A 14,652-nucleotide genomic window follows, 5' to 3' on the forward strand; every position below is an offset into this window, starting at 1 on the left:
TTCCAGGCAAAAGAGGTCCCGGGGCTAATCAGTTCAGTGTAGACCAGAACAGTTCACCAGGTCTCCCATCTCCAGCCCACGTTCTTCCCCAAATAGTGCTAATTCTGAGATGCCACAGGGGGGCTGTGCTTTACCAAGGAGGTGTCATCATTAAGCGATAAGACTTGAGAAGCTGAAACATATCACAATACCCAGCACCTCCCATTTCTCATTATTCGTGTCACCTGCTTTCTGGCCATTTTGTGAAACAAAGTGGTACCGAAAAAAAGCCACAAAAAAGGTGCTTCATTTAGGACCATTATGAAGTTTTTAAAAAAGATGTTTCGGTGATAAGATTTTCAAATGCCCAGAGTTTATTCATTTCTACTGTCCTTCATTTCAATAATCAAAGTCGTAATCCAGGCTTGGCAAGTGGTTGGGTTCATAAGAGCTCAACGTGCCGCCTGTTAATTAAAATTTATCTAAAAATAATCAGTGAAAGATGATGGCCCGGCATCTCAGATAAACAATTAAGCAAAATCTACCCTATTCATGTTGATACACCTGAAAGCAATCAAAGATAAACTTTTTCTACTACATAAAAATCTCAAAATCATACTGTAAGTTTGGCAAACAAACAAACAAAAACCCTGATATACTTAGAACGCGAAGATAGTCTGACAAACCAAGACCTTTTGGGGCTCAGTTTCCTCATTTGCCAAGCCTGGAGCTAGATGAGCCTTCTGTTCTGTCTACAGTTTACGTTTTATAACCAGCAATCACCTACCTTAATTAAAAAGTATCTTGATCTAACCTTACTATTAACCTATAATATTGCTTCCATTTGCATTATGAAGATTTTTTTACTAATTCATCACCCACCTACTCACTGAATCTCTGTGTACACCCATGAGCTCAGGAAGCCTGACCACCACCACGGCCTTAAATCCCTTATTCACATCAACTCCTACTAAGGTTCCCTGAATACAGTTGTGAGTCTCCCAGAAGTTAGGTAGCTGCCAACACTGACCGGGGCTTGCTCCATCCAGCACTTCCTGAACCTCCAGTAACTCTGATCTGACCACAAAAGCTGCCCACTGCCACCCCAGCAGGCTCCTGCGCTCGGGCTCACTGCCCACGCATCAGCCAGAAGGATTCTTCCAGCAGGCGAGGCAGAAGTCACCTGGCTTCTCCTCCCTTGCAGAACAAAACCCCGTCATCTGCCCTGGCTATCTCTCCTCCCTCATCTCCTCTCACCTCTCTACTCCAGTCACACCCACCCCCTACTGTACCTTGGACACAGTCCCACACCCCAGATGGTCTCCCCACCAGCTTGCTCACTGCATCCAGGCCTCTGCTCAAATCTCAAATGTCACATTATCAGAGCAGCCCACCCTCCTTCCTCACTACCCTACTTCCCTTCCCTGGTTTATTTTTCCTTAGCATTCAGCACCGGATATCACATATTTATTCATTGTCTGCCTTCTGCCAACAAAGCCTTATGAACTTTGTGTTCAATGCCATATCCCCAGCACCTAGGTGTTCGGTCTATCTTGGTTCTACCACTGTATTACTTTGCTAAGGCTGCTGTAACGTAGCACTACACATTGGATGGCTTAAACAACAGAAGAGGATTGTCTCTGAGTTCTGGAGGCCAGAAGTCCTAGCTCAAGGTGTCAGCTGGCTGGTTCCTTTGGGGGCTGTGAGGGAGAATACCTCCAGACTGCTCCTCTTGCTTCTGGAAGTTTGCTGGCAATCTCCAGTGTTCCTTGCCTTATAATTGCATCAGCCAGACCTCTGCCTTCATTTTCATATGGGGTCTTCCCTCTGTGCATGTCTGTGTCTGAGTCCAAATTGCCCCCTTTTAGGACTCTAGTCCGAGTGGATCAGGGCCCACCCTAATCTAGTGACTTCACTTTAACTCGATTAGCTCTGTAAAGACCAGATCTCCAAATAAGGTCACACTCTGAGATACTGGGGGTTAAGACGAGAACCTATCTTTTTTGGAGGACGCAATTCAACCCATAATCACCACTTAGCAGCTGTACGACATGGGGCAAGTTAGTTAGCCTTCATCAATAAAATGGGTCTTAATAATTCATTGCCTACTTCATCTGGATAATGAAGATAGTGCCCCTGACAGCAAAGAGGTTATCACTGCCCCCTTATGTGAGCCATACAGATAATGACTTGAAAAAAAGCTGAAGAGCATGGGCTTTGCAGCCAGGCAGCCAGGGTTTGAGCTCTCTGCACTTGCAGGCCCGAATACTGCAGAAGTTTCTTAATTTGAGATCAAGCATATCTCCAGATACACAGTATTATAAAATAATGCACGCCAAGTCCTTAGCACACAGTATGCTCTCTAGGAATGTCCACTGTCACAGGCAGGGCTGAGGCAAAGATGGACAGTGTCACCTCATCCCACTGATGTCTTGCAAGTTTTTCATTCATCACTTAATCATACATAGCAGCAGAGCACAGGAAGCTTGATCACAGAAAACACAGTAGAGCCGTTACATGGAATTGGGTACCAACCGTAACAAAAAGTTGTCTTTTGAAACTTTTATTCACTATCACTCATATCCAACTGCCTACTGACATCACGTGGGGACATCCACCAGAAACATCAAACTAACCCATCCCTTGGTCTCCCTGCTCACCCCATGAAGTGGGCCCCGCCCCCAGGGTCCCCGTTGCATCTTGTGGCTTCTCAAGCCAACAGCCTGGGAGAAAACCTGTGAATCCTACTTGACTCCTCTTCTTCTCTTGTATCCGAAATCCAATCCATGAGCAAATCCTGTTACACCTTCAAAATATATCAGAATCCAAACCTTTCTCCACTGGTGCACCTATGTTACAGCAACAGCTCCTAAATCGTCTCCCTGTTTCTGCCTTGCCTGACTCCTACCCATTTTCTAGCCCCCACAGAGCAACTGGAGCCGGCTCCAGTGGGCTAAGCCAGGCTACGCTACTCATTCAACTCCCCTCCGGAGCTCCCCTACGCATTCCCTGACTCAGTGGCCACTGTCAGACTCCAGTTTTAAAGGACCTACAAGACTGGATGCCCTCCCCACCCGTTACCTCTATAGCCTTGTGTACTACCTTTTCCCCATCCCTCGCCTGCTTTGTGACCTCACTGGCCTCAGACACACGAGAGCCTCCACACTTAGCCAAAGGGCACTTTCTCGACGAAGCCTTCCTTAAAGACCCCATTTATTATCACAACGTGTCCTCAACACTCATCGTCCCCTCCCTTCTTTACTGTTCCCATTCGCTCATCACTATCTACCCGCCCGTATATTTTGTTCATCATCCAGCTTTCCCCTGATCCCGGTGTGGGCAGAGTCTTGGTTTTGTTCTCTGCTCTGCCCTGACACCTAGGACAGTACTAGCACGTTGCAGGGACTCCCATAGCTACCGAATGAATAGCCAATGCTTTTAAAGCTCCTCCAAAAAGGGTTCAACTGTACTCGATAACCTGCGTTTTAAAAGGTGGGTTAAGGGGCGCCTGGCTGGCTCAGTGGGAGAGTGAATGACTCTTGATCCCAAGGTCATGAGTTTGAGCCCCAGGTTGGGTATCGAGATCATGTAAATAAATAAACTTAAAAAAAAATAAATAAAAGGTGGGTTAAAACGATTAAACATTTTAGGAAGTTTGTCAGGCATATTGAAACGAGGCTTGTTTAACGGACTACCTTGTGGCTTGAGAACTGCACTTCCAAGTTTATTATCTTACCTAGCTCAAAATGCATATGTTCCTGAATAAACAGAAAGACATCCTGTATTCGTGGACTGAAAGACTTAATACTGTTCACATGGCAACATTCCCCAAAGTGATCTACTGAGTCCATATAATTTCTGTCAGAGTCCCACCAGGCTTGTTGGCAGAAACTGACAAGCTGATCCTAAAAGGCATATGGAATTTCAAGGAATCCAGAACGGCCAGAACAACAGTGAAAAGAACAACAAAGAGCAACAAAGTCATTTCCCCATTTCAAAGCTTACAAAGCCTCAATAATCGAAATGTGCGGTGTGGGCATAAGGATAAACAGGTCAATGGAAAAGAAATGGAAGTCCAGACATAAACCCAACGTATGGCCAACTGGTTTTCAACAAGGGTTCCAAGGCCCTCGGAAAGAACAGTGTCTTCAACAGATGGTGTGGGAACAACTGGATTTCCTCATGCAAAAGAATATGCTCGGAGCCTTACCTCACACCATGCACAAAAATTAACTCAAGATGGATCAAAGACCTAAACATAAGATCTAAAACTGTAAAACTCTCAGAAGAAAATACAGGGGCAAATCTTCACGATTTGGGATTCAGCAAGTTTCTCAGATATGACATCAGAAGCACGAGCAACAGAAGAAAAAGTTGATAGCTTGGACTACATAAAACTAAAAAGTTTTTGCATAAAGGATGCCATCAAAAAGGTGAAAAGACAACATAAGAATGGGAAAAAAAATATCTGCAAACCATATATCCAATAAGGGCCTAGTATCCAGAATATGTAAAGAACTCTTACACATCAACAACAAAAAGACAACCCACTTTAAAAAATGGGCAAAGATTTTGAGCAGAAATTTCTCTAAAGAAGACATACAAGGGCGACCAGGCGGCTCAGTCAGTTGAGCGTCCAACTCTTGGTTCCAGCTCAGGTCACGATCTCACGGTTCGTTGTTTGAGCCCCACACTGAACTTGGCACTGATGGTGTGGAGCCTGCTGGGGATTCTCTCCCTATGTCTCTCTCTCAAATAAATAAATTAATTAATAAACAAACAAATATACATATATATTTTATATGTATACAGATGACCAATAAGCACGTGAAAAAATACCCAAATTATTGGTCATTAGGAAAATGCAAATCAGAACCACAATGAGACACCACTACGATAGCTATCATCAAAATTTTTTTAAAAATCTAAAAGTAAATGTTGGTGAAGATACGAAGAAACCGGAATGTTCACCCATTGCCAGTGGCCATGTAAACTGGTGCCACCTCAGAAAAGAGTCTGGTGGTTCCTTAAGAAGTTACACATAGAATTACCACGTGACTCAGTAATTCCCCTTCTAGGTCTCTATACCCCACAGGAATGAAGACAGATGTTGAAACAAAAATTTGTCCATGAATGTTCACAGCAGCACTATCCATAAGGGCCAAAAGGCAAAAACACAAGTGTCCATCAGTAGATGAACAGACACACAAAATGTGGTCTATCCATACAATGGAGTATTATTCAGCCACAAAAGTCAATGAAGCAATGACACACGCTACAACATGAATGAACCCTGAAAACAGGCTGAGTTAAACCAGACACTGAAGGACAGTGTATGTGTGCATTTTTCATGAAATATCCATAGACACAGAAAGTAGATTAGTGGTTGCTGGGGCCTGTGTGGGGAGGCTGGGGGGGATGGGGAAGGTTTCCTCTCGGGGTGGTAAAAACCTTCTGGAATTAGATAGTGGTGATGGTTGCACAACACTGCGAATGTAGTAAAAGCCATGTAACTATAAGCTCTAAAATGGTTAAATGACAAACTCTAGGTTATGTGAATTTTACTGCAACAAAAAATAATGGACACACCCTGTCCCAAAATAAGTATGCTATTTTTAGATTCCAGAAGAGTCAAGCACTAAACTATGGAAACATCTAGAAGAACCTGAATATGCCTAAATCCCATTCCAGCGCTTCTCCCTTTCCCCTAAAAGGGAGACCCACCTTCATGAATGACAGTGACTACTGTGTTTAGCTTGCACATTCCAGAGTCAGAGCTCTACAGCCAAAGAACTCTCCAGCTCTTATCTGCTGTTTTATTACACCTAGTTATCCCAGCAAGCACCAGCCGTGGCATTCACAAGTGGTAAATATACCTTGAAAGAGATCACGTCGTTTCCCGGCCACTACCTGTCATGACTGCCTACCTCCACTGTGCCTGACAGGCATCTGTGAAGGCCGACAGCTGCTCTCTGGTAGTCGGTGCCGGACTGCTAGCTGGACTGTAATCATGGTCAGGCTGCTGGAATTTTTCACTCCCTCCCCAGACCCCTCCCGCATTCCCTGCAGAGGTCAATTCTTTCCCTTCGTTAGAGGACCCTGGCGTGTGTGACCTGGTGAGTGGAGATCTGCAGAGTAGGTATGGGTATCTCTCAAGTCCCATATGGCACTAGGGTTTCAAACTCAGGTATCCTGGCCAAGGGCCTCGGCCAGGCAGCAACGGAGCCCGGGACTGGCACCTTCAAGCCCGAGTATCTTCTACCTACAGTAGAAGCACTGGGCATTACTAGGTCATCCTGCTGGGCAGGATGGGAACACGCAGTGGTCCCATCTATAGGACACAAGGTCAAACCTGCATGTGACCAGTTTTGCTCTTCCTAGACTTGGCCCTTTTCTCCTAGTCGAAACACACTCACAATCTCTGGGCAGATTTCAATATTGATGGTAACTCATGGAAGACCAAAATTTGACAATCTGCAGTAAAAATGGCCATAAAAGTAGACCGAAAAAGAAAAAGCCATAAAAATCCTAAGTAGTACCTGAAAAATAATTCATCTTTGAATAACTGATTGGACAATTTTATAGTTTATCTTGTTTAGATGTAAATATAGTTGAGAAAGAGACTGTTCAGCTATTCCATTGACTACATCCACGGTATAATTCTATGATCAGGGAAAAAAAGAAAGGAGGTAAGTATACTGACCAGGATTAACAGCAGGTAACTGGGTGACAGAATTATGGGTAGTTTTTTTTTTAATATGAAATTTATTGTCAAATTGGTTTCCATACAACACCCAGTGCTCATCCTAAAAGGTGCCTTCCTCAATACCCATCACCCACCCTCCCCTCCCTCCCACCCCCCATCAACCCTCAGTTTGTTCTCAGTTTTTAAGAGTCTCTTATGCTTTGGCTCCCTCCCTCTCTAACATGGGTAGTTTTTCTTATCAGTATTTCCTAATTGTTATAATCAACATGTTGTGTAACAACAACAAAAAAGGATAATTCCCTGCCTGGCCTAGTCAGTAGAACAGGCAACTCTTGATCTCTGGGTCTTCAGTTCAAGCCCCACATTGAGTGTAGAGCTTACTTAAATAAATAAAAGTTAAAAAAATGAGATCTTTTTTTTAAAAAAAGGTAATTTCTTGAAATAATAAAAAGACAGTGGTGTCCCCCCCCTCCATGCAATCCACTCTCCACCCCACCTACCTTGTTGAGCTTGCCCAGTGAAGATATGAGATCCGCCCATTCACTTGAGGACTCAAAATTTCTTAAAGCCTTTTCAATCACTGAAGAGTAATTTCTGTATCTGTAATCATTTAAGAGTTCCTGCTCTTCTGGATCCATCTTACATTCTCACAGTGGAGAAAGGATCTAAAAGTGAATTAAGAAATAAATGAGGGAGCTACCCAAGGACACAAAGCGTTCCCAGCCCAGAGCTACAGAGGACACGCGTCCACAAACACTACTGTGCACAAACGTACTCAGCAATCCAATTCAAATATTTAGCAAGGCTTCTGGGCCAGGCACTGTGGTAGATAAAAGATAAACAGTTCCGGCCCTCTTGGATTCTGGAGACAAATGGACGGAGCAGAAAAGAAGCAAAAATGCTAGGATTCCTGAGTTGACAAAATTAATTCTAGGAGTGAAACTTACAAAGCGGCAAACCAATCTTGTTGCCCACTGGTAATTCTGAACGCAGGCAGCCCTTCCCACTGAAGGGCATTTATAAAGGCTAAGGAAAAGCAGGTCAATGCTATTACCCAGAACAACCTCTTTAGTGATCTAGTCCTTTTCGACTAGACTATGTTAGAGGACTGGAAATATTCTAGAGGAAGATCTGATGGAAACAACAAGAAAAGTTTAAACAGTAAGGATGTAAGAATGCAGTATGTGACCCCAGTGTTGCCAGAAATCCACCATGTGCCTGTTCGGTCACTGAGCTCCAATTACCCACCCATCTCCCCAACCAGGCACTGCCCTGACAGCTTCATGCCTCAGTGTGAAGAGTCTGGACGCAGGGTGGTGACACCAGGGCCCAAGCAATCACCATTTTATTCTCCTTGCCTTTGTATATTCTTTGACGGATTCTTTTATTTTTCCCTGTGGCTAGATGCATTCATTATGTATGAACCACTGCAGCTGGTATAAAGCCTGAGACCTTTATGGTCTAATCCCAGCCTCAATGGCAACCATTTCCTCTTCTTTTTATCCTCAGTGCGACAAAAGGAAACAAAAAATAACACAGAATACTGCACTGATTTGACTTTGTGGAAATATCTGTCATTTAAACATTATAATGTATGCGTGCTTAGGTCAAGTTTTGTTTTTTTTCCCTTCATTAAAAAAAATCTGTAGGTCAACCTATCAGTTTATTCAAATAAATAACAACTCTGATATTATGCCAGGGGTGCCTGTGTTTGGCATCCAACTTCGGCGCAGGTCACGATCTCCCAGTTTGTGAGTTCAAGCCCCGCACTGGGCTCACTGCTGTCAGCGCAGAGCCCGCTTCAGATCTTCTGTCTCCCTCTCTCTCTCTGTCCCTCCCCGGCTCGTGCTCTCTCTCTCTCTAAAATAAATAAACCTTCAAAAAAAAAAAAAAGCTATTCCACAAGATATGGAAATGTTGAAAGTCACCAAGTTCCTTACTTCGACATTTTTCTCAAAAAGGCTGCCTTAAGGCCCTGATTTGCCTTCCTTCTTTGGCCTTCAACTGATTAAGATCTATGTAAAGTATGGCAGGCATCTACCCTAAAATTCCTTGTCCTTTTCCATACTAAGGGAACTCTAAGTTTGCTCGGGGCAGTGCTAACAGTTCCCTGCCTCCCTTGCAGCTAGGTGGCCATTAACAGTTCTAGGCAATGAACGGTCAGTAGAAGCTGGTGGTGGGCCATCAGGAAAGCGGTTTGAAAGGAGGTAGACTCTTCTGGCATGGGCCTCCTGCCCTTCACTCTTGCCCTTCTTTCTGCCTGGAACAAAGGTTTAATGTTGGAGGTGAAGCCACGTGTGGCAACCAAGAAGAAACCACCATCCACAGTGTGCAACTTTTGTGGCTAAGTGGAAAGACACAGCAGCTGAGGCCAGAGATGGCTTTAAGAAGGCATCACGTCAAGCCTGGACACTCTGCCTCTGGACTTGATGTTTTCTGCACAGAAGAGATAATGTAAGCCACCGTTTAATCACATTTTGTGATACAACCAAACACGATCAAGCCTGATTGATATACGAGGCTGACAGTCACTAGTACATAGTCTGAAAAGAGAATAAAATGTAGAGCACTGTGATGTAATTAAATATATTGAAAATGCCATAGTGAGTTTGCTAACAAAGTCGCATGTAGTCAGTCGAAATGGCAAAACCACAGATGAAAGAAACTGAACCGTAGGGGAGCCTGGGTGGCTCAGTCAGTTAAGAATCTTACTCTTGGTTTCAGCTCAGGTCATGATCTCACAGCTTATGGGTTCGATTACTACGTCGGGCTCTATGCTGACAATGTGGAGCCTGCTTGGGATTCTCTCTCTATGCCTCCCACCTGCCCACCCCCAGTGTCTCTCTTGCTCTCAAATAAATAACCAGGAAGGAAGGAAGGAAGGAAGGAAGGAAGGAAGGAAGGAAGGAAGGAAGGAAGGAAGGAAGGAAGGAAGGAACTGAACTGTAGATATGAAATGTTCTTGAGGCCTGGATCTTTCATTTACTGGCCTTGGCAAAGTTCTAAGAATCCCATGATATCTGCTAGTTCACTTTCTGGTCATTCTGGGCCCACTCTGAGCTCCCAAGGCCACCACAACTTTCAAGTTTCTCACGTCAGTGGGCCTTTTACCACTCAGGAGGACTGTGTAGCAGACCACTCCCTCCTTTTCAAAACAGCCTCCTTCCAGCCCACACACTCCTCTGGCCCCACCAGCTTTGAGCGGGTTTCCACTTCTCTGTGGTTCCTTCTCCTCTGCAGGCTGATCCTCCTCTACCTGCTGCCAATGTTGGCATGTCCTGGTACCAGGCCTTGGGTCCTCTCTCTTTTTATCCCTGGTCATCTGGCAAATACCATCTTCAAGCTAATGACCCATGCATTCATAATGCCTGCCCAAACTTTCCCCTCTGAGGTCCAAATTCATGCAATTGTCTGCTTGACTCTTCCACTCGGATGAGGCATAGTGTCTCAGCCTTAGTGCATCCCAAACATCCATCAACAAAATACGGTCTAGCCATACAATGAACAGAGTACTGATGTACATACACCACAGTACGGGTGAACCTGAGAAATACATAACGTGGTGGAAGAAGCCGCACAAAAGGTCGCATACTGGATGATTCTGTTCATACCACATGCCCAGAATAGGTGAAGCCACAGAGATGACGAGCAGATTAGTGGCCTCCTAGGGAAGGGAGTAACAACAGGGAGTTGTTGGGCACGGGATCTTCCTGGGGTAAAGCCAAAGTGCAAAAACTGGATCGTGGCAATGGTTGCACAACTCTGTGAATGACTAAAAATCACCGAACTGTGCCCTTAAATGAAGGTTATGATCTGGAAATTACACTTCAATAAAGCTGTCTTTAAGAAGAGCGTCCGACTCTTGATTTCTGCTCAGGTCATGATCTCATGGTTTGTGAGTTCGAACCCCGTGTCTGGCTCTGTGCTGACAGTGTGGAGCTTGCTTGGGATTCTCTCTCTCCCTTCCCCTGCTAATGTGTGTGTGTGTGTGTGTGTGTGTGCGCGCACGTGTGTGTATATGTGCACACGCACACACACGCTCTCTCAAAATAACCTTAAAAAAAACTATACTTAAAAAAATGTTTTTAATCTTTATTTTTGACAGAGAGAGACAGAAAGACACAGAGAGAGAGACAGTGCAAGTGGGGGAGGAACAGAGAGAGAGAGACACACACACACACAGAATCCAAAGCAGGCTCCAGGCTCTGAGCTGTCAGCACAGAGCCCGACACGGGGCTCTAACTCACTAGCTGTGAGCTCATTACCTTAGCCCAAGTCGGACGCTTAACTGACTGAGCCACTCAGGCGCCCGCCCCCCCCCCCCAAAGAAACTATACTTTTGATGCGACCTGCTCAACATGCTCCTTCTCCAGTCTTCCTTTCCTCAGAAAGTGGCCCCACCATTCACAAGACCTCTGACATCATCCTGGATTCTTCCTTCTCTTCACTTGCCACACTCAACCCAAGTCCTGACACTTCTTCTTCCAAAACACCTGTGGCCTCAATTGCTCTCCATCCCCATGGCACCACTGTGCAAGAAGCCACCTTTCCCCTACAAGCTTGCAGGTATTTCCTGACGCTTCTTCTTCACTCTTGCCCCTCTCCAATGCATTTTCACATAGCACCTCAAGAATCCTCTTAAAACATACTTTACAGTACATCTCCACCATATTTATTATTTTTAATGTTTATTTTTGAGAGAGACAGAGAGTAAGTGGGGGAGGAGCAGAGAGAGAGAGAGAGGGAGAGAGACACAGAATTGGAAGCAGGCTCCAGGCTCTGAGCTGTCAGCGCAGAGCCCTATGCGGGGCCCAAACCCACAAACCGTGAGATCATGACCTGAGCTAAAGTCGGACGCTTAACCGACTGAGACACCCAGGCGCCCCTACACCCCCACCATGTTTAAACTCTTCCCATTAAACTTATCATAATCCAAACTTCCTCACCCCTCACCCCATGGCCTACAAGGCTCCATCTATCTCTCTTTGAGGCACTCTGCTTGTTCTAGAGCTAACTCAGCCTATCACAGAGCCTTTGCACATTCTGTGGCTCTCTGCAAAAATATACTGGACTACGTATATCAACGCACACAGTAAAATTGCCCACTGATCCTTGGGAAGGCTTGTCCCTTTTTCTGAAACACTAGCCATCACACTCCTTGAAAATATTAAAGGATGGTAATGAGAAATGGTACTTTATTTTCCCGAGTAAGGAATTAGTACACCCAAAGAAACCATAATTGGGTTTTTTCCCCAGGAAATTTACAGGTTTGAAATCCAGCATCTCTGAACCACTGCAAAACTCCATACCTAGTCTGTTCACTGTATTAAGTGTCTAAGTACAGGGAAAGGAAACATGGAAAAAAACAGGGTTCCCCTTTCATAGTTCAGAACATAACTGAAAGAGGAAATACCTAAACACATAATTTCAATTTCAGGTGGCACACGCAGGGACAGAGGGTGTGCCGACATAACACTGGCACAAGGAAAGGACAGAGGAAGCCCAACTACCAGCAGAGGAGCCCTCAAAGTCCACAGGTTTGGGCGGCTAGTTAGTAGGAAGAGAGCCTCGGTCAGCGATCAGGCTCGTGTTTAGGAGGTGGCGCCATTGCTCCTGGCAAAGAAGGGGTTGGCCAGGTAAGAGCAGGTAACTGGAGCAGTTCCATGTCATGGCTGGCTACGTGAAGAAAGTACTATCTGGTGTAACTAAAAGCACAGATGGGAGGTTTGGAAAGAGGCATTCAAGCAAACTCCTTTATTTCAAAATATGGGCATTCAATACTATGCTACTACACAAGCCTTCTGGGCTCAGTAAATCCATCATTATGCATGCATTTATCTTATGCAACACACAGAAGCCTAGGAGATGGGTATTATCTTGATGCTGCTCAAGATGAGGATATTGGGAATCAGAAAAACTGCCCAGGGCCCTCAGCAACCAACTGGCAGTTAGGGATCCAGTTCAGGTCAGCATAATGGTACACAGCTTTTACTACATTATGCGGCAAGTAAAATGAACAGTTCAGCCCTCAAATAGTTCTTTTGACAATGCTCTTGCAATGTATCCTGAGTACCTTTCCTGTGAGAGGCTCAGCTCAGCAAAACTGATGGAGTCCCAAAGACTACTAACAATTAAATACACAAAGGAATAACCATATAAACAAGTACATCTGACCAGAAGTAGCCGCCTTAAAATCGAAAATGTCAGCAAGAAATCTCTCACCTTTCCCATTCCTAATTTCTTAGAAAAACAAGTTCAGGTGAAAAATCAACTGCCCAGATCAGAAGGAAGTTAACTGTAAAGACATGTACATGAAAGAACATGGGAATAAGATGAAACCAGGGTGAAAAACGACAAATAGCCACCCTCTCGCAAGAACATTAGATAATGACCCTTAGTCTACAGCACGGAAACACTCTTCTGCCAATGGTTTAATCAACTCTGGTTGGTTTAATCAACATTATTTTGAATTCGGTCTTTCAGAGTGGTAATTAAATTGCAGCGGAAAAAATTTAAGACCCTAACGGAGCTGGCTTTGGGGACGGTTGGGGGTGGGGGGGGGGAGGCCTCCATCGCCTTACCAAAAAATCCTACAAAGGTTTCTCCAAATATTGAGCAACTGTCCCAGGTTAGGGAAACACCTGCGGCTAACAGTCTCCTTAAGCAGCCCTAGGAGTTGCTAAAGGTCCAACCACGCCGGCCGCAGGCGGCAATCCTGCAAGACTCCGGGGCCAGGATGGGGGGAGAGCGCTCGCACTGCGGCTCGGATCTCTTGTCTCGGGGGCAGTCTAGGAGACTCTGGGGTCCTCCCTCATCAGGAAAGCCCCCAGTTTACAAAGATTTCAGTCCCTAGCCCTCCACCCGGACCAGGACGGCACAAGCAAACAAAGGCGCGGCTTGCGTCGTCCGCCGGCCGAGGTGAGGGGAAGGCGGGCGGTGACCCACCTGACCTCCACCTGGCCGACGAGAGGCCGGACCGGCCCTGTGTGGACTTGGCCGCACTTCCTTCGCCGCAGAGGGCCGGGGAGACTGGGGGAGCCCGCCCTGCCCTCGGGGTGTCCCCGGGGGTCCCGGGCCGGAGCCCACGCCCACGCGCGGCCTCGCCAGGGCCGGCCCCGCACTGCAGCAGCGCCCGCCGCGGGCCCCGGCCGCGCTTGGGGGGCTCCCCTCGCCCCGGGACCGCCCCCACAGCGCCGCTCGAACCCTGCGCGTCCGGGGGGAGGACGCCCGCGCCGCCTCGCCGCCCCAGGGCCCGCGGGAGGAGACGCCCGGGGCGCCCGGGCTTCGCCCGGCGGCCGAGGGCGCGGTGTCGGCTTACCGGCGGTGGCGGCAGCGGCAGCGGCAGCGTCCCTTGTCGGCGGGCGCGCCCACGTGCGGCGCGGAAGAGCCGGCCGGGCTGTGGCAGGTAGAGCGAGCGGCCCGCTGCGGCTCAGTCGGGAGCCGGGACCGCGGAGGAAGCACCGCGCCCGAGCCGGAGCGGCCGCGGCCCCAGGCGGTGGGGCGGGACCGTGAGGAGGGCCCTCGGCATGGAGGCGTGGTCATGGCGGGCGGAGGCGGAGCCGGGGCGGGCCCTCGGCGCGCGGGGGCGGAGCCGGGGCGGGACCAAGGGCGAGCCCTCAGTGCGGGGTCAGAGGCAGTAGGCGGGCCTTTGAGCCGGGGGGCGGGATCAGGAGGCGGTACCTTAGCGTGAGGGGGCGGGTCCTGGGCGATGACTAGCGAGCTCGGGGCTCCAGCCTCCGGTTTTCCACAGCTTCCAGGCGGTGGGCGTCGCTCTGAGTAGCAGAGACTAACTGCCGCCCTCGCAGCGGGTCTGCTCTGGGGAAGGCCTGCTCCGGTGGGCGGGGTGGCTTCAGCTTTCACCTGGGGCTCCCCCGCCACACCAGAACCTCGGTCAGTGAATCAGCGTACCCTAGGAGGGGCTTTGTAGTTACAGACAAGGAGAACCGCGGGGGCCCAAAAGACTGGGG

General features: G+C 47.3%; 1 protein-coding gene across 5 annotated transcripts in view; it reads right to left on the reverse strand.

The window, feature by feature from the left end:
* DOP1B (DOP1 leucine zipper like protein B) overlaps positions 1-14,221 on the reverse strand; it is a 104,318-nt gene extending 90,097 nt beyond the window's left edge. For 3 of the 5 annotated variants that reach the window (XM_045036637.1, XM_023238758.2, XM_023238757.2), the window contains exons 1-2: positions 14,004-14,216; positions 7,186-7,350 (exon numbers count right to left, since the gene is read on the reverse strand). In XM_045036637.1, the coding sequence (XP_044892572.1) occupies positions 7,186-7,323 (138 nt within the window). In that variant the 5' untranslated portion in view covers positions 7,324-7,350; positions 14,004-14,216. Of the gene's footprint in view, positions 1-7,185; positions 7,351-14,003 lie in introns of all 5 variants that reach the window. The other 2 variants (XM_045036636.1, XR_002735788.2) reach the window with 2 other exon arrangements.
* Between the last annotated feature and the right edge of the window lie 431 nt (positions 14,222-14,652).

This window comes from Felis catus, chromosome C2 (genome assembly GCF_018350175.1).
Source record: "Felis catus isolate Fca126 chromosome C2, F.catus_Fca126_mat1.0, whole genome shotgun sequence".
In the NCBI taxonomy this organism is placed as follows: domain Eukaryota; kingdom Metazoa; phylum Chordata; class Mammalia; order Carnivora; family Felidae; genus Felis; species Felis catus.